Consider the following 19,530-nt stretch of genomic DNA (forward strand, 5'->3'; position numbering starts at 1 on the left):
GCCAATCAGCCATCGTCTCACACAACCTTTTTTTGGGAATCAATTTTACTAGGCCATGTTTCCAGGATGGAGGTAGAGATTGTTCTGCCCAAGCATGATTGATCATTAGAAGGAGAGTATTCTTGAGATCACCCCAAAATGCACGGAAGAATTCAACAGTCAGTCCATCCCAACCAGGGGAGCTGCTTTTGCGTAGATGACTCAAAGCATCTTCCAGTTCACTAAGCATAAAAGGCTGCTCCAATGCATGGGCCTGTTCCCGAGATACTATGGGCTGAACATGCATAAGAAATTGAGACCTGGCTGCATTTACTTGCATCAAATGATCAGGTTGAGAGGAAAGGAGCTGCTGAAAGTGACTAGAACATTGCAATTCCAAGTCTGATTTGGAAGTGGTCCAGGTGCCATCAGCTTTCTTGATCCTGCAAATATCCTCCTTTCGCCTATCCGCATGGAGACTTTTAAAAAAGGCTTTGGAGGAGCAGCCCTTATCCAAAAGGGGTTTCATACGAGCTCGAATTTGCCACTTCTTTAATTTGCGAAGATCATTTTGATGGATGATATGAACCGCATAAGCACAAGAATCTTGTTCAGAAGAAGTAAGCTGCCTATGAGAACTGATTGCATCCATTTGCTGCTTGTGGGATTGAGCCCATTTTATCTTGAGCCGAAGGTTTTCCATGTAACTCCGTCCATAGTCTTGAATAACAGCCTGTAAACGATGAGCAAGGCTGATCCAAGCAAAATCCATATCCTCCTGAGCATGTAAGAGGAGGGGACGGACAGCCACTCTCACCATGTTCTGAAATTGTTGATGAAGCAAGTAGGCACTATTAACATGGAGCAAGCGATGACCAAAAAAAGGCATATCATCTGTCAGACGTGCTATTGATAATGTCAAGCATACTGGGAAATGATCAGATAGCAGGAGGGAGTGATCAATCCGCAATGTACATGTGAAATCAGCATACTGCTGAGCATGCAGCAAATACCATCTGTCAAGTCGAGCCCAGTAATGATTAAAAGCATTGTGATGATATGTATAACCCATATCTGTGTCCCTTGTTGAGAGCCATAGATCTTCAGCATGCAGAGATGAGAGCATATCTTCCCAATGTCGGAACTCAGTGGGGATCATGTGAGAGCGATGAGTAGTATTATCTTGGGAGGCAGGCGAATTGTTAAAGTCTCCACACAAAAAAGCATTGGAAAGCCATGGGTATTGTTTGAGGGAGTCCCACATTTGAGCTCTAGTCGCAGAAGTTTGTGAGGCATAAACAGATGCTATTTCATAGAGAGTATCCTGCCAGGTGCACCTGATCACCATCCATCGACCCTGAGGATCATTGTGGGCCACCGTGGGCTGTATATCATGTTTTACAAGCATGCAAACCCCCGAAAAGTGCATTGTACCAGCATAAAAAATATCATAACCAGCATAGTGGCCTTGCTGACCAGCCAAGAAATGTTGATTGTGTTCTTGTAAGGAGATCACATCGGGATGCATTCTATGTACATAATGCCAGAAGAGTCTCCACTTATTGGCATTGCAAAGACCCTGAACATTGTATGTAATGCAAGTAATTGAAGTAGACATAAAAGATATGTACAGTCAAACCAAAAGGCAGAATAGAGTGTAAACTGTCAGGCCTCAGCCATGACATCAACATCCACCTGGGCTCCTGGATCATTAGCTCTATGATCCTCATCATTATCACATACAGGGATGCCTCTTTTTAGCACATCAACCCACAGTTGAGAAGCAAGGCTGTCAGCAGGGGAAGAGGTCTGACCAGGGGTAGAAATTGAAGCATCCCAATGGCGAGATTGTAGTGGACGTGGTTTGAGAGCAAAAACCTTTTTGGGTTGCTGCCAGGCACCCTGGGGAGAGACATGAGATTCTGAAATTTTGCCTTTACCCTTATCCTTTTGCTTAGCTGAAACCTGAAGTACATTTTCTTTGGAAGGGACAGATTTGAGAGCCACATCACCCAGTTTAGTAGGCATTGCCTTAGACCCCGAGGCATAAGTCGGAGGGGGAGTATTTTCTGGAGCAATAGCTGTGGGAGGAAGCTGATGCAGAACTGCAGGACACTGTGAGGCTAAGTGGCCGAACTTATGGCATGTGAAACAAGCACCTGCAAAAACTCCCCATTTCAAGTGAAAATATTTTTCACCAAGGGGAACATCCTCCACTTCTACCGCAATGGAAGGAGGGGTTGGGTGATCTGTATCCCAAAGAATACAAAAGCGATTGCGATTACCCGAAGGGCAGGGTGGGCAAACAACTTGCCCCAAAGAGGCTGCCAAACTTGGTAACTCAGCCCTCATATAGTCTGGAAAATCCACTACCTCAACCCATACGGGGCAATGATGTCGAATGAGGCTGTGGTAATCTTTGTTTGGCGACCATGGCATGACATGCACCATTTGTCTGCCATAGAAAAGGGGCGACATCTCCAAAATCTGTTGGCGATATGAGGCATCTGAAAAGTGCACCTCATAAAAACCCCTAGAAGCAAAATATACCCCTTCAACAAAGCAGCCTCCCAACAATGCCTGAACCCATTGAGCCACATCATTTGCTGAAGGTAGCTTTCCTGGGAAGAAGATAATAACTGCTTGCTGAGAGAATTTTCGAAGAGGAGCAACCAAAGATGGAAGCTTCAACTTGTATTTGATGGCCGGGGGAGGTTTGGCCCACTCCTTCCGGCTGTACTGAAATTCATCTTTAAGCATATCAAAGACATAGTGAGCGTCGACCGAATCTGTAGTAGAAAAATCAACCTGTTGTCTTTTGGAGTCCCGGGTCGACTCCTTACGAGAGTAGCTTTTGAACTGAGCTTCCATGAGGAGAAGCAGGGCAGGATTGAAAGAAGGGCAGAGCAAAGAAGGGCTGTACGGACAAAGAATAAGCTAGAGATGCGAGCTGAACGGAAAGAAGGAAGAAGCAGGGACTGTACGGAAAGTACGGTTGTACGGAGGGGGCTGTATGGAAGAAGCTGAGCGGTATGGGGGTACTGAAAAGGCACGCAAGAGCTGTTCGGAGAAATAAAATTGGGCGGGGAAACCAGGCTGTACGGAAAAGGACGAAAATGTACGGACGTCTGGAAGAGGTTTCAGAAAAGGTACGGCAAGACGATGAAAACAGAGGCAGAGTTACGAAAGGCTACGCAGGGAAGAGGCGGATCAGACCGTACGGCTGTACGGTGAGCATACGGCTACCGTACGGATGTACGGACAGACGGGGAGTCTGTACGGGATGCAGGTGAGGCTCGTCTCCACCTCTCTCACCACCACTTGATCAGACACACACACACACACACACACACACACTCTACGTGCCACACACACACATACACATACACATACACATACACATACACCTTTTTTTTTTTTTTTGGGTGAAAATTTTGATGTTGTATATTATAGAGTAACTATCCCAAAATGTGATGTGGCAAAATACATCAAGAGAAGATCTTAGTATATGACAAGTATACATTAGAGTCTATATAATGAGTTTGTAAACAATCGTAGAGAGATTGCTGCAAAGAGTGCTTGAAAAAAGAGAAAGTAGGATCACCAAAGACTCTATGATTTCTGTCTTTCCATAGAGTCCAGAATGTCCAATAACGAACCCAAGTGAAAAATAAATCAAACTCCTGTCTAGGTGGGTGAATCCCAAAAAGCCCAAAAAACTTCCGAAAAGAAGCATTTGGAAATCTGGTTCTCAAACGCTGCCCAAGGAAGCCTAAGAAATTACGAGTGTGGGAGCAATGCCAAAGAAGACGAGGCACTGATTCCTGCGGAGCCAAACGCCAACAAACGCAAACAGTGGAGAGGGAAAAGAACACCCAATGCAAGCAGTAACAACAAAACTGAAAGTTTAACCAAAACCCAAACAAATGGGCTGCAAAATGCCTCCAAAAAGAGCTCCAAGATGAATTGAGAAGGATCTCCCACCAACTATATGTGCTTTCCTTGGAGTATTAGCAATAAATGACTGGATTTAACCTCTGTTTTGAAAAAAACAGCAAGTCCCCAACTGCATGGACTGAAAATGCACCTAAAGGTGCAAACTATGGGCTCTCCTTGCACAATACTGCATGAGATAGGCTCAAAATGGCAAGGAGAGATCTCCAGAAGCTCCTAAAACAGCCACTAAAGTGATGGAAAAGCTTCAAAACAGCAAAAAAGTCGGGAAAAACACCTCGAAAAGCATGTCCAGCCTTCGAGAAATAGGTGCCTAGCCTAGGAATGAGTGCTGTGTTTGAAAATCAGCAACAAATCTCAAAAAAACAAGTACAGCTGGCCTTTTTGTAAAAAATGGACCAAAATGAGGTTGCCGAGCCCAAAGAATCTCCCAAAGTGCTTAAAAGAGGCGCCCAGCCTTGGACTTGCAGTAGGAGGTGGTGGCTGCTCCAAACAAAGTCGAAATCAGCAAGAAACCCTCCAAAAACTCGTTGCTGAAGTCTAGAACAGCAGTAGGACTTCTGCATAAGTGGCACCCAAGCAAGAAGGCCATATAGGAGGTGGCTGCCAGCAAAAACGAGCTGTATTGGCCAAGTTGTTTGCAACAAAAGTGGAGTTTTTCATGACAAAATTGAAGCACAAGGGTAGGGGAGGGACAAGGAGTGCTGTGGGAGTGAGGGGGAAGCTGCTCTAATGCCAAATGTTGTGAGAGAACTCGAGATAATGGAAACTACAAAGCTAGGATAGTCACAGAGACAAAACCCTAAAAGGACCTTAAATGGGGTCAAAAGATGTGTGGTGACTAACTCACTCACAAACTCAACCTCTAATTGATGTTAGGGATAACTTAATAAAGGGAAAAAATGCCCCTAGCTGCTCATTACATAACATTGGGCATTGCCTTAGGAAATATACATATTTCTAACATGACTATTGGATGACAATAGCATTTGTTAGATGACGAGCTACCTCTCGAAGACTATAGAGGAGTGGGGAGGGACCTGGACAGACTGATCATGCTAAGCACCAACAACGATCGATCAAATTTTCTTCCTCGTCGACGGCAGTCCTCGCTAGGTTAGAATCCCCCCCGGTTAGGTGAAGGAGACATTCTGTACATAGTGTGATTTTTGGTGGCATCTGGTCACGCTAGGGTAACTTATGTCTACTAAGTGTATATTTTCCATAGGTATCTCTAATAATCCTATGATTCTATCGGTGTGCTAGGCATAGTGTTTGGGCCATCCAAAGAGTATTGGTACGAGGGAAGGTGGTTTGTGGGGCAAAGATGGCATGGCGGCGGGACTAGGTAGGGGTAGAATGAGGGCAGGGGGGGCTGGGTTGAGGGTTGGCGAGGCTAGGTGGGGGGAGAGAGAGAGAGAGAGAGAGAGAGAGAGAGAGAGATGTATTAATGTGAAGGGAAGGCCTTGCAGGCCTATGAGATAAAAGCCCAATCAAGAAAGTAACTAATACAAGCCACTGTGGGCTGAAGTAAAAACTTAGAACTCAGCCATGCAAAGCTAGTGCTCCAAATACATCCAGACGCCATGGTGGCTCACCGATCGGACACAAAAATGTCTCGTATCTGCATCTATCGAGCCGTCTCTTGATGTGGTGGGAGGCGTAGTCTCCGTGATCTCTGTATCTGGTGCGCCATATCTAGAGTGACACCTTGGCTCAGACAGTCTCCTCTGCGTAAAGTAGTGATAGGCTGGACCTCTATTGTGCGTGCTCCTTTGCATCGTGCGTGATAGCTCCATTGCTCCGCGCCGTCTCTTCTAGTTGATCCATGCTGCCTTCATGTCTATCCTCTACCCCATTGTCTCCTGGGGCAGACCCAAAGGCATAGAAGCTGGTGACGTGTCGCTACACTCCATCTATATCTTCCGGCATGTCAGCTCCTGTTGTCTGATCAGCTATAGTAAGGCCTCTCTGAGAGAGAGAGAAAAGAAAGAAAGAAAGAAAGAAAGATGTATGTATTACCGTCTTTTGGAGGCCTCGCGGGCCTATGAGACAAAGTACAATCACAAAGGTAACCCATACAAGCATAGTTTCCAGCCGAAACGGAAGTGGAAGAAACAGACCGGGAAAACGAAGTTTCCGGCCCTCGCTGAAATGGAAACGGAAGAAATGGCAATATGGTACAATTTATGTATTAAAAATTATTTTTTTATACATAATACAATTATCAATAGAGTGCAAATCATACATAATACAATTATACTTAAAGCATCGTGCATGCTTCTATGATTCTAAATTCCTATGATGATTGATCTATCTAGTATCATCTATTATCCATGAATGATGCTTCCACAATCAACATGTGTCATGAACTAAGTTCTAAGTTCTAACTTCTAACAAGTTTGAAGTTACAACAATCTGAAATTTAGAAGTTTGAAGTACACAAGTTGAAACTTGAAACTTGAAAGCATTCATAGATGATCATGATCCACAAATTCCATGATCATGACTCATGAGTCATGTCAAAATAAAAGCACCCATGGATGTCTTAGTGATTCTATTTTCGAAGTGATTATAAGACTGACATGAGGTCCCAAATAGCTATACAATTCATATTCCTCTAGTGGTCTACAAAATGATGTCCTCGCTACGTCTGAGTTGCAATTAGTTAATATGTCACTGCACTCACCTTCTGATGTACTCATAGGTACCAAGGCCATTTCGGTGAATAGGAACTCAGTTCTAGGTGCTAGTTCTAGATGTGTCCATAAAGATTAATAAAGTTATAACATGTAAAAGTCCTACCTCTCTGCGCACATGTGGAAGTCCTAGGTGAAAATAGGACTAGGTGAAAATAGGCGGTCAATCCTCTTCATGTCCTTAGCACTGCACACTTAGCAAATCACAACTACATCAACCCAAGGGCTCCTTGATCGAGAAGATAAGCTACAAACACTATGGAAAGTCAATACACCAATCAACATCAACAACAAATCCCATCAGCAGAGCCAAAATAGAACAGGGCACTGAGTTATGCCTAAGTCATCAGGGTCTTCAATTTGAGTTCCCACATGGAATGACAAGTGGTTCTCCATAAGCAGCTCTCGATCGAGGATGCATTCAAATCCAGGGTGAAGATGATTACACCAATATGGTTTTGGATGAGTTTCTTGTGACCCTCCAAGCTTTTCTCACATTCCTTTCTAACTAACATCACCACCTCATCACCATTAACTATCTAACGTCTACTCATCCTCTTTTCCTTATTTTTCTCTTATTTCATCTCTAGCTTAGAAGCCTTTCCTAGAATCCTCCTTCTATAAACCTCTTCAACCATATTCCTCATTTTAGGGGTTTGTATGGTGTATTATTAGACCCCTCTTGATTTTGATGACTCAGACAAATAAAGCTCCAGATGGTGCCACAACCTTATTGGGCTCAAATACTTCTAAGCAAAGCCCTCAATGAAATATAATCCATAAAATGGACTTTTAATGAACTTCAATTCAGAGAAGCAAGACAAAATGTCATGCACAACTCTAGACATTCAAACATGGCATGTCAAAGACATAGTCTGATGAGAATCCATTAGAAGTCCAACTTAAATCAAATATGGGACTTAACAGGAGCATGAGAATGCACTTTACTTAATTTGCTAACACTAACACCACTAGGATCTTACATCAATCCCCAATAACACCTTCTTCCTAATAATTTACTCCTTAGATTTTTCTTTTTCTTTTTCTTATTCCTTCTTTGCATGGTCACAAATACTCTACTTGGCTCACTCAAATCCTGAGGTGCTAGTCCAGTAGAATCACTCATCCATACTTCCATCAATCATTCCATAACAAGGAGCCACTACATCCCTCTGCTACAATGGACCAAAAGAAGATTCAACCAGTGCACAAGAAAGACTACTTTGCATGATCCTCATTGACAACAATCCAACAACCATGAATGTTGCACAATCCAAAGGACTGGATCAAGATTAGTAAGGGGGGCATGTTAACCGATTGGCTAACTATATGCCACCGCTGGTTAGTGATGTGATTTGATGGACAACGATGAGTCTGTAGAGCAAAGATTGTGTCTTGGAGCTAGATGGGCCCAAGAGGATGGTAAAAGAATGTGAAGAGAGAGTGGTATAAAGAGATTAGGGTTGACACTCCCATCAAAAAGTGACATGGATAAAAGGCCAAGTCGCTGACTTTGGTCTCTTCATTGTTGTATGCACAAGTTTGGAATACAAGCTCCCTCTTCTCTTCTAAGAGTGTCTTTGGGTGTTCTCTTGTTTCCGTTGTAGTGCCTTTGTGTTTGCCACTCCATCCCCCTTCATTCCTCCCTTTCCCTCTCCCTCTCCCTCCATTCTCCCATCTCCCCTTCTCCCTCTCTTCTCCCTTCTCCCCCTTCCCTCTTTCTCTCATGGAAACACATTGCAACAATCCGAGACCCACTTGAGTGACACTTGTGGATGGCTCATGCTTTGCCTTGCTCTCACAAGGAGTAGCTTGGATTGGAGGCTCCATCAGCATTCCTTCAAGATCCCCACAACACGTGAGTCACCATTGAGACTACACATCTTTGAATTTGTAGCTATCTCTAATTCTCACATCAATCACTCTAAGACTAATGCTGTCTACTTGGATTGGGAACCTCTACTGCCTTAGCTTGCCTAGTTTTAGTCCTAGATGATCTCTCCAGGCATGGTGTCTATTTGGTATCCAGGAGGGAGACATGGACCCAATAAGGATCTCTCGGCATTGAGGAGGATGGAGAGGCAAGGAGGAGGATGGAGAGGTGAGAAAGGATGGAGAGGTAGGAGGAGGATGGAAAGGTGAAAGAGGATGGAGAGGTAGAAGGAGGATCAGAGGTAAAAGGAGGATGGAGAGGTAAGAGAGGATGGAGAGGAGGATGGTGAGATAGAACTTAGAAGGATGGAGGGATGGAGAGCTACCTTGGATTGATGACATCTTCTCCATAGCCCGCAGTATCGTGAAGTTTGTCACGAAGAGACCCAAAGTCCTCAGCATCTATCGGGCTTACAGTGACCTTGAGCTACTGAAAATCCAGCGACAAGGTTTGCTTACATATTCATAGTGGTGGAGAGGCTCGTGCAATTGCGCCAGGGCTTGTTCCACACGGTTGTGTCTTGGGAGTGAGGAGATTGGGATGATAGAGGCCAAGCAAAGTCTATCAAATTTGTCCGCATGATCATGGATGAGTCTTGATGGAATTAGGCGGAGGCATTAATCAAATCAATTAATCCTATCTACATGGTGCTTTGCATCACGGACATGGAGGGAAGCACGTTAGGGCTCTTGTACAAGTTTATGGACAAGATTGGAGAGGCCCTCAACAGAAACACTTTCCTATCACCTGACAAGTAAGACTTTTTACTCGTGTAAATTTTGCAGTTACTAAATTGCAATTTGCTATCAAAGCTTATGGCTGGATTTTCAGATATGTATGAATTTTGCATGCATAATGCATTCTAATTTCTTGTGGCATGATTTAGGATTCAGTCCATCCATGCTATATGGAATGAGTGGTGGAGGAGGGGATGCAACAGTATCTACAAAATTGGACGAGTGGTGATTTGGAGATGCAGTGTTTTGCGGCATAGGAACTTGGTGCAAGGTGATACGCAAGCATGACGGTTTGGAGCAAAGGCATGGATTCTAGAGACGTGAAGTGGCTGCTAGGCTGTAGCTTGCAGGATGGAGAAGATGGAGAGCAGGATGGAGAGGATGGAGAGAGAAGGATGGGGGGATGGAGACTTGAGAGGATGGAGAGCAGGATGGATGGACAACAGCAGCGCACACGGCAAAAATTAGAGCGCAGGTGGTGAAATCACGTCAGAAAGGGCATCTGGGGATTTAGGGAAAAAAGGAGGTTTTAGGAAACGACGTTTTTGGAAGAAACGCCATTTCTGTTTGGCTGAACCTGTTTCCTGGCTAGAAACGTCCGTTTCTGGCAACTATGCATACAAGCCATTGTGGGCTCAAAGGGCTCGCTAAGGCCCTTTAATGAGTACTAAGCTAAATCAATTTCAAAATACAAGATAACAAAACTAGTACTCAAACTCAGGGTCAAAAGACATAGCCCGGTGCCAGGGTGGCTCTCCTACGAACTGCAAAAATGTATCGCATCTGTGTCCGCTGGGTCATCTCTCTCGGTGGTTTGGGGGGGGTTGGTCTCCGTGATCTTTGTATCCGGCTGGCCATGTCGATAGTGACTCGGGTTGAGCGATCCATCCGAATATAGCCGTGATGGGCTGAACCTCCATCGTATGTGATGGGCTGAGAGAGAGAGAGAGAGAGAGAGAGAGAGAGAGAGAGAGAGAATAGAATAGAATGTTGTATTATCGTCCTCTGGGGGCCGAAAAACGACCCATGGGACCTCATCTGATCAGAGAAGATACAAAAAAGAAAGTCTCTGTCCTCCAAAGAGGAAGGGGTGATAAAGTAACACAGTATCACTGCTTTGTAGCCTACGACATCGTGCATTGTTCTCTGTGCTTAAGAATCCTACCAATATATGTGCCCAAGATAGGAGGATGTACATGCGTGAGTAGGCTCACAAGATTTGAGTGCCTCTCTACGAATAGAAACGCCCACGGATCTCATAGTAAACATGGCATCTGAATATGAAATGCTCCTCTATCTCAACCTCTTGCATGTCACACAGTGTGCATATGTGCCTCTCCCTGGGTGCTCTGCCGCTCTCGATACGAAGTCCATGAGAAGAGATCCGGAACTGCCCAAGAGAGATCCTCAACGAGTGGGGTAGGTGAATCTGCGTGTATCCTGGTTGATCAATGAAACCCTCCGCTGTGATATGTAAGAAGTGATCTCTGTAGAAGCCCATCTTCATTGAAGATCACTCGGGCCCAACCAAGTCCCGAATGTGTGTAGCGGTAGTAGATCCTCACGGATAACCTAGTAGACCTCGTGTGATAGGAGGGGAGAGAAAGGAGCATCCATGCCGTACTGGAAAAGAGGTAGTCTGTCAGTCCTGCAAACCATCTCTCTGTGCATGCATACCAACACCTCTGGTCTCCCCTTGCTGCAAGTGCCATAGAAGAGGACAATGCTAGCTATGGTATCCTACTACGCGCGGATGTGTAATCCCCATACTCCGTGACTTGGTACAGATACGTAATGACTTGAAATGTAGCATCTAGTTGTAATGGGGGTGACCCAAACTCCGCCCAGATGATCTGGTGAGGGATGGATGGATTACCATGGATCATTCGTGATAACATGAAAACATGTAGCCACTCCACCCTGGCCCACTCTGTATCCAACAAGTCTGGCCCCCAGCATGGACTACCATACATCCTTGCTAGGCAGACCAAGGAGTAAAAAAGAAACCCTTTGGTCCGTGGATCTTGAAAGTGAGCACTGCCTCTCTAGTCTAGCCAATGAAGCATATCCTCTGCTCAGGCGTGCACACATTGCGGGTCTCATAGTGAAGATGGGTCTGGAAAAGACGACCCCAAGATAGGTGTATGATGAAACTACCTCAATAGGGGAACCATCAAATGTAAAACGCTCATCGCGCATGATGACTCGAGATGTATTGAAGATCATAACCTTGGTTTTATCCAAGTTGACCTTCAAATCATGAGACTCACAAAAGGACTGTAGTGCGTCAAGGTGTCTTTGGAGCCCCTCTGCTGAGGAAGACAAGAGAGCCACGTCATCTGCGTAAAGCAATATCCGGATCAGCGTGCCCACGAGAGAGCAACCTACCCCACCCTGTGCCTGCATCACTGTCTCGAGCTCGTCAATGTAGAGGCCAAACATGGTAGGTGATAATGGCACCCTTGTTTGACACCGATAGTGCTCATGATCTTGTCTGTCCATCCAGATCGTGTTCGGACTCTGCCTGAAACTCGCTCATAAAGTGCCATGACAGCCCAAATGATCTCCTGGTCATAACCCAAATCTTGTAGGTGACATATGAGGCGGGCTCTCGAAACAGTGTCAAATGCTTTGCGGAAATCCACAAAGCAATAGATCTGCTTCCGTGCCCTCGCCTCCTCGATGATACATCTGAGCGTGAGAATATGGTCCATGGTCCCATGATCCCGTCTAAAACCAACCTGTCCTGCTGCTTTGAGTCTTTGATACTCTGTAAATTTGCTGACCTCAGAATCAAGTACTGATGCATAAAGCTTGGACATGACATGTCCAATCATAATGGTCCTGTAGTTCTCCGGGTTCACGGGATCCCTTGCCTTGTGGATGGGTGAGATAGTGTTGATGGCCCAGGTGCGTGGAAACCCCAAGCAAACAGCTTCATTAAATAGCTTGGCTAAGATCGGGGCTAGGAGGTTAATCCCATAGCTTTAGTTTTTAGTGTGCAGGATGGTGGCAGATTGCTCAGATCCACAGAGGACATCTTGCTTGAGTCTATTTTGCAGCCTATCAGGGTTGTAGGTCTTTTGGTGCAGGGATCAGATTCAGAGTGGTTCCTGGACCCAGACCCCCGGCTACTCTCCACCGAGTCTTGGAGGCTTTGGCTCTAAGGGGGAGTTCCCATTAGGTATTTGCAGTGGGACTCTGGAGAGTGGGAGTGGATTGACGCAAGGCATCGAGAGAAGAGCATTCCCTTCTTTTGTTACACGGTCAGTAATGCCAGGAGATTTCAGCTCAGTAGTAGAGGCTGGAGACCTTCCAGAGTTCCTCATCGGGAGACATTTGATATCATTGCGGATCTGCAGAGGTGCTTCTGGAGGAGACTCTGGAAATCCCACAGGAATAGAAAGATCACTCTCTTCTTTTGGTTTTCTATCCATGGTGGGATTGCAGTGAACCTTTGGAGATCCAGGTTTGGAGCCGACCCTACTTGCCCTCGTTGCCTCTTTGCTTCGGAGACTATTCAACATTGTTTATGGGATTGCAGGCAGGCGAGGATGATTTGGATGGGGGTAGCCAGGATTTTCAGTCACTTTGCCCACTTCCCATTCTTTATGACATGGGGCTCAGTGGCTTGGCGTTCTCTTATAGGGCCTCAGGTATTCTATGAGAGACTTGACTCCTCTCGGGCCATTTTGGTTTGACGTCATCAGATCGAGTCCTGTTCGTTGGATGTGGTATCACACCTTCCTTTTATAGATGTACATGCCTCTATGGATACTTCTTGGGAGATTTTAGCCAGCATAGCATCATGGCATATCTAGAGAGCCAAGTTCATCTCTCGCACACTTTGGCTAGTATCTGGACAGGCACTGTACATACTTTGATGGCCGTATGGATGAGTATGTAGGGAGACTCCCGTGCAGCCTCAGCTAGGAGGGCTTCTTTCTTCAGGGAATGAAAGGATTCTCCTTTCTTCTCTGAGAATCCTACAGGGTTGAGGTGGCACTTTCAGCCTTAGCCTTGGTTGTTTTCCATCTCACTTTGAGGGGATTTTATTTATCCTCATGATTTCATGATGTATTCCGCTTTGAGCTTACTCTCGCGGGGTTTTTCTCCTACTTAATAGAAGTCTATTTCGGGAACATATGCAATGAACTCAGTGCATAGTCCCTCATAATCCTTTGCTTGGCCATTATGAAGTTTTATTACGACATCCTTTAACCCCCCCCCCCCAGTGAAGAGGGTGCAGGATGTGGGGCGTGGCATATGTGATAGGTCGATTTGGGATATTATACAGCTTGCGTGCATAATCAGACCATACCTGAGTGTCAGTGAGTGGTTGGGGGGACTGTCCCTCTAGAAATCTCCGCTAGAAGTCCTTAGAGTTGTTACTGAACAAAATGTTCAGTAGCTCCTTCTCGTTTCGGCACACAAAGTCAGGTTTCTTCCTGCGTACCAGACGACGGTACTCGCGTAGCGTCTCTGGTTCGCTCGGAAGGCTGTTTTTTGTTTTGAATCTGAGCTGACGGCGTAAAGCCTGACACTCATCATCATACCGGCTATTACAGGGTACGGTCCCAGGTGGTGGTGGACGGGTGGAGCGGGTGGTGTGGGGGAAGGCGTGAAGAGTGGCCTCGTGAAGTGAGCGAGTGACTAGGGTAGCACGATCCTCTAAAAGGGGTATAAAGTCAATGTATGCGAGAAGTATGTACAGACGGCCAGAGTAAGTAGGTGAGTGATTGCGATCAAAGCGTATATCATGGTAGGTGGAGTAAGAACTCAACGGGGTAGAAAGTGCTGTGCGGCGGGGGGTAGAAATGCTAAAGAAAAGATATGTATGATTAGTCCCTGGAGGGAGAGGTGCTATGGTAAAGTCAGTGATGCGAGATGTGAAGGAAGGGGATCCCATAATGTAGTCCACAACACTGGAGCCACCCCCATGTGGAAAGCAAGTGAAGCCACTTGAAGCGGGCCATGTATCAAGACCATTATAGATAATGAGATCGTGCATCATGCCGAGGTCTAATAGGGCCTATCCATAAGATGTGAGCGGTCCTCGTTTGTCAGCCGAAACTCATAGCATACCTGCTTCCTCAAGGTCAATGTCTGGCAATAGAGTGGAATCATCTTTGAAGTCGAGGAGTGGTGCCTGACGAGCGCCTGTCCTCGCGTTGAAGTCCCCGACTAGGAGGACTTTCCCGCGGCTAGAGAAGTCAACAATGGACTGATAAAGAGCAGCAAATGGTGAGTTCTCATCCTCCCCTCGAATATCTCTGGCAAAGCAGGAGGTCTCGGGGGGGAGTAGCAAACTGCAATAAATAGATCCTGGCTATCCATGTGTCGAATCCGGATCCAGAGAAACCTGTAGTGTGGATCTCTTTGCTCCATTGAGATGGCCCCCAAAAGTGTGGATCTGTAAAGGATTGCAATTCCTTCTGACCCTCGAACCCCTCCTATATCCCTCTTCTCATCTCTGTAGGCAGACTCCCATGTATACCTGCTGACTACTGGTAGTGGGCGCTCTGGGCTCTGATGTGTCTTTGTGTAAAAGACTATGTCATGAACTATATAGGATTCCAAGAAGTTCCCTGGTTTTGACCATAAGGTACCATTATAGTTCCGGATGGTATAGGATAGGGTCTCGGATGTCTGGGTCTCATAGACGCCTCCCTATACGGGACGAGAGGTGGGTGTCCGACGGGGGCATGTAAGGCGTCGTCCCTTCTTGCGGGCCTGATCCCGCTACTGCGATAGAAAACGCCTCTCCTCAACCTGTAGTGGAGTGAGGTCCTCATCCATGTAGATTGCTGGCTGGTCTTGTAAGACTGACCTACGACGTAAAGCCGAAAGTCGTGTCTGGGCGTCATGGAACCGTATGATAAGGGGCTGCTCTCGGTTGGGGTCCCTCCCAACCTACCATGCTCTCTCAATCCTGTGCTCAGTCGCCCCTAGGATAGTGGTCATGAAGGCCTACGCATTTGCCATTGGTGTAGCTCAGTGCGGGGAATCCCACGTACTCTGATGTTGAGAGCCTTGGTGGCTCTCTGCTGCTGCTCCAAGAGGGTAGCCGAAACGGTTACCCTTGCAGATTCCCGTTTGGCTACATCGACCCATTTGGACGTCTCCTTGATGGCAGATTGCATGCTCGCAATCTGTGCCTCCATAACTGGGGTGCTCCCACAGTGACCTCTTGTCAGAGCTGGGAGATCTCTTGTTTGAGCCCCTGAATAAGGTCAGCTTGGTCTCGGATAGCCTAAGACTGCTCCTGTATGAGACGAGCCTGCTCCTGGGTGAAGCGTGTCTGCTCCCTCTCGCGCTTTCGGATGCTGTGGACCTCCATCAACAAATACTCCAAGCCTCTGATGGGTCAGCTCGTTCGTGCTTCAACGAAAACTGAAAGGATTGTGGCCTGGAAGTGTGAGGATGAGACTTGAGGCTGGGTGATGACTGGGTGAGATGGGTGTGGTATGGAGATGATAGTGGTCTGGAGGAGGCGATCCCAACAGGGACTGGGAGCGTGGATTGATTGAGAGGCAGAGGGGAGAAGAAGGTCGAGTAGTGCGGAACAGTGTATGACCCCTCCAAAGTATGTGTCATAATCGGAGAGAGAACTATAGCGGGAGAGGAAGGGAGAGATGGTGTCAGTGGCAACCCCTCTATCCTAGGGGAGGGTGGAGCAATCGATGTCATGGGTAGGGGTATATCGGATCCAGTAGCTGTAATTGTAGAGGCTGTGAGTGTAAGTGCAGCTGAAACTGGAGCTGGAGCTGACACTGAAGCTGAAGCTGAGGCTGGTGCTGAGGTTGAGGATGAGGATGTAGCTGAGACCGAGGATGAGACTGAAGCTGAAATTGAAGCTGAAGCTGCGGCTGAAGCTGAGGCCGAGGTGCCGAGGTGGATCCCGCCTTTGCTTTGTTGTCCACTCCGAGTCCACTGCGGTTGTAGCGTGTGTTCACATCTTCGAGTTTCAGTTGTGTTTGTTTCTTGGCTTTGTTTTCGTCTTTCTTGGTGGCTTCATCTGTATCCTTGCAACCTTTTCCCATTTCGTAGGATAGACCCGCGTTTGGTGTAGGACTTCTTTTTGCAGGGGCGGGAGTGGGAGCGGGAGCATGTACCCCCCCCTCATGACGAGAGAACCCCCAGGGGGTTGAAACGAGGCTGTAGGCCGGGGTGGGGGAGGGGTTGTAGGAGGCTGTAGGTGGGGAGGGCTGAAGGGGTGAAGCCAAGAGGGAGGGAGGGTGGTGAGTCTAGGCGGGGAGCCAAGAGGGAGGGAGGGTGGAAGAAGGAGGGTGGAGTAGAGGCAGGGAGAGAAGGCAGCGAGCGGGGGAGCTGAAGGTGGGGAGGCAGCGGAGGGAGGGACATGCAGGCGGGGAGGGAGCTGCAGGAGGGCGGCGCAGTAGGCACGGAGGGGCAGCGGGGTTGCAGGCGGAGCTGCAGGCGGGTGGGGGAGTAGGAGTGCAAGGGCGGAGGGGTTGCAGGCGGGGAAGCAGGAGCAAAGGAGCAGCAGGGGAGGAGTGGGAGCGGAGGCAGCGGGTGGAGGAGGGAGCTGCGGGGGGGGGGGGAGCTGCACAGTGGGGGGAGCTGAGGGGAGGAGGCAGCGGGTGGAGGAGGGAGTTGCGGGGAGGAGGCAGCAAGCGGAGGAGGGAGCTGCAGGGAGGGAGCTGCGCGGAGGGGGGAGCTGAGGGGATGAGGCAGCGGGTGGAGGAGGGAGCTGCAGGGAGGAGGCAGCGGGCGGAGGAGGGAGAGCAGAGAGCAGTAGGCAGAGGAGGGAGAGCGCAGAGAGAGAGAGAGAGAGAGAGAGAGAGAGAGAGAGAGTCTTTCTATCGCCAATATGTTCTTAAAAGTAAAGCTTGGAACATAAGCATAAGCCCCTTTAATCATTAGCAATGGATTTGAACAATGTTTGAGTATTCTATTCATCAGCTTGCATTTAAAGCTCATTCTTCTGAATCTAGGAAAATGTTTTGCGAAGTGCTTTGCTATGTGATATGTTTTCTTTTATATTGAAATTTCCTTTTTTTCCTCACAGGCCTAGGAAGAATTTTTTGTTGCACCATGGTGACGAGGATGATAATATTGAGGAAGAGATAGATGAAGTTGTACCTGATGGTGTGTTAGAGGTAGAGCTTGCACGTATAAAGCTGGAGGAGTCAGAGAGGGAGCTTAAACTATTGTTAGATGACCTTCGAAGGATAAAGCAGCATTGTACTGCAATTGGTGCATCTGAAGGAGACCATAATGAGGGGAGGCAGGAGCCAGAACTTTGGATGATGTCTTGTGGGAAGGCAACTCTGGTACACCAAGCTGTTTCTACTTTTTTGCATGCTTTGTGGTACCTGGAGTTGGTTTTTTCCAAGTCTATAAAGAAAATGACTTTTCTTTACTCTTACGTTATGCATATTTGGAGTTTACCAATGAAGCAATGGGTTTTTTATAAATGTTCTTGTGGGTGTTGTTTTACTCTTTCTATGGATCGCAAGAACTTAGCTTTGAGATTAGATGAAATGAATATTGTTTTGAGGTAAAGATAGCCAATGTGACAAACATGGGTAACATAGCACAACAGCATTTTTACAGATGCACGTGCACTGTTTATACAATAAATTGTTCAATTACTTGTACACTTAAATAATCAAGGTATATTGCTTTATTTGTTTTGCTATGCTCATAAGTGCCATTTGGCCGTGGTGGAAGTCACAAGCAGAGGGGGTGCTAGCAAAAGGCTTTTTTTATAGGAGACAGGAAACTAGAGAAGTATCCTTCATATGCTGGGACAATAGCTTCACCTTTGCCTAACATTAGGAAAAATGAGGTCATTCTTCTTCTTCAACAACAAGTTCTCCTTTTCAAAAAGGAGAATATTGGGATGAAGTACAAGTTCCAGGAGCTAGAAGAGACAGTAAAAGTGGCTGAGACTAAGTAGAAAAGGCAATTCCGAATGCAACTTTAAATGATCAGGTTCTCTTTAGTCAAATGGAAGAGATGCATGAGAAGCTCAAAGGAGGTATCAAAGAGAAGATCAAAGGAGAAATAAAGAGCTCCTTATATGAACATATGTTTACTCGACTATAGAAGGAAGGCAAAGAGCAAGCTGTGGTCTTCACCTTATGCTATTCTCTTAAAATTGTAGTACATACATGCTTTGTGTGTGTATACATGCTATGGAAGTGGAAATACAAAATCTACTTCTTAGGTTGATTTGTGTACACATATGCTCGCACACACGCACACATGCTGTTGCAATATTGAGTGGGGAACTAACATGGATGGCTCGTTAATTCACTCTTGGGTTTATTTGGTGATTAGGACTAGTTAACCTTTCCTAGAGTGGTAGGGTAGACCTAAGGTCCTAGGTGGACCATGCCATGATTTTATGTTGTTGGTAGTGGGTAGAAATTTTAAGGACATGAGGTGGCATTCCCACACATCCATCCACCATGGATGACGGGATGGGTGCCACATGTCACTATTCTATTGATGAATCCTAGGTGGCTCACACACTTTAGAGCAGCCATTCCCATGCATGTGTATTAGTGCATTCTAATCAGGTAAGACTGTGTTAGTGCCAATTACAAGGGGGCTGAGGCCCTAGCTTCTGTGTGAAGCCACAGGTGGTCCTTCCCTCACACCTCTTCACAAGTTAGTTAGGGTTTAGTACATACGATTAATTGCATGTGAGCAGCCATTAGTTGTTGCATTCTTGGTTGGTGCATTGTACCATTGATTGGCATTTCCATTCAGGCCGATGGGAGCAAGTCTTGTTCCCAAGTGCTAGGTCTGATCCTGGATTGAGTCGCGGACATGCGCCCGCATCATAGCATAGCCCAAGGCCCAGCAACAGATCTCAGGCTTCACAGTGCCACTTGGTGGTATGGGACACTAGGCTGGTTAGGATCTAGCTAGGAGTTCGTGCCAGTAGCTCAGCTTGTGGCTCGGAGGGGGCATCTCCTAATTTGAGATCGCATCCCGTAGATGTTGGTGAGCAGCCTGCTCAGTCTCCTTACGTTTGATGTGTTCTTGTGTTTGCTTGCAGATCAGAGGTTTGAGGAGTGCTGGGGTTGTGCCACTCATCATGAACCTTTTATTCCATAGTGTTCCTAAAAAGTTATGCCATTTGCGCTCCTACCTATATAGGTCTATAATGATGTTGAGGTCTATCAGTATGCAGTTGAATGCTCGTCCCATTTGTTATCTTTAGTTGTAGGCTTGTCATATGAATCTAAAGGGT

General features: G+C 46.6%; 1 protein-coding gene across 1 annotated transcript in view; it reads left to right on the forward strand.

Annotated features, from left to right (window-relative positions):
• SAB (HYPERSENSITIVE TO PI STARVATION 4) overlaps positions 1-19,530 on the forward strand; it is a 161,686-nt gene that overhangs the window by 79,565 nt on the left and 62,591 nt on the right. Inside the window, exon 14 of the mRNA XM_087389961.1 lies at positions 17,332-17,596. Coding sequence (XP_087246087.1) covers positions 17,332-17,596 — 265 coding nt within the window. The remainder of the gene's footprint in view (positions 1-17,331; positions 17,597-19,530) is intronic.

The sequence above is a fragment of the Dipteris shenzhenensis genome, chromosome 18, assembly GCF_047967505.1.
Source record: "Dipteris shenzhenensis isolate YYH24624 ecotype China chromosome 18, Dip_SZ_1.0, whole genome shotgun sequence".
In the NCBI taxonomy this organism is placed as follows: Eukaryota; Viridiplantae; Streptophyta; class Polypodiopsida; order Gleicheniales; family Dipteridaceae; genus Dipteris; species Dipteris shenzhenensis.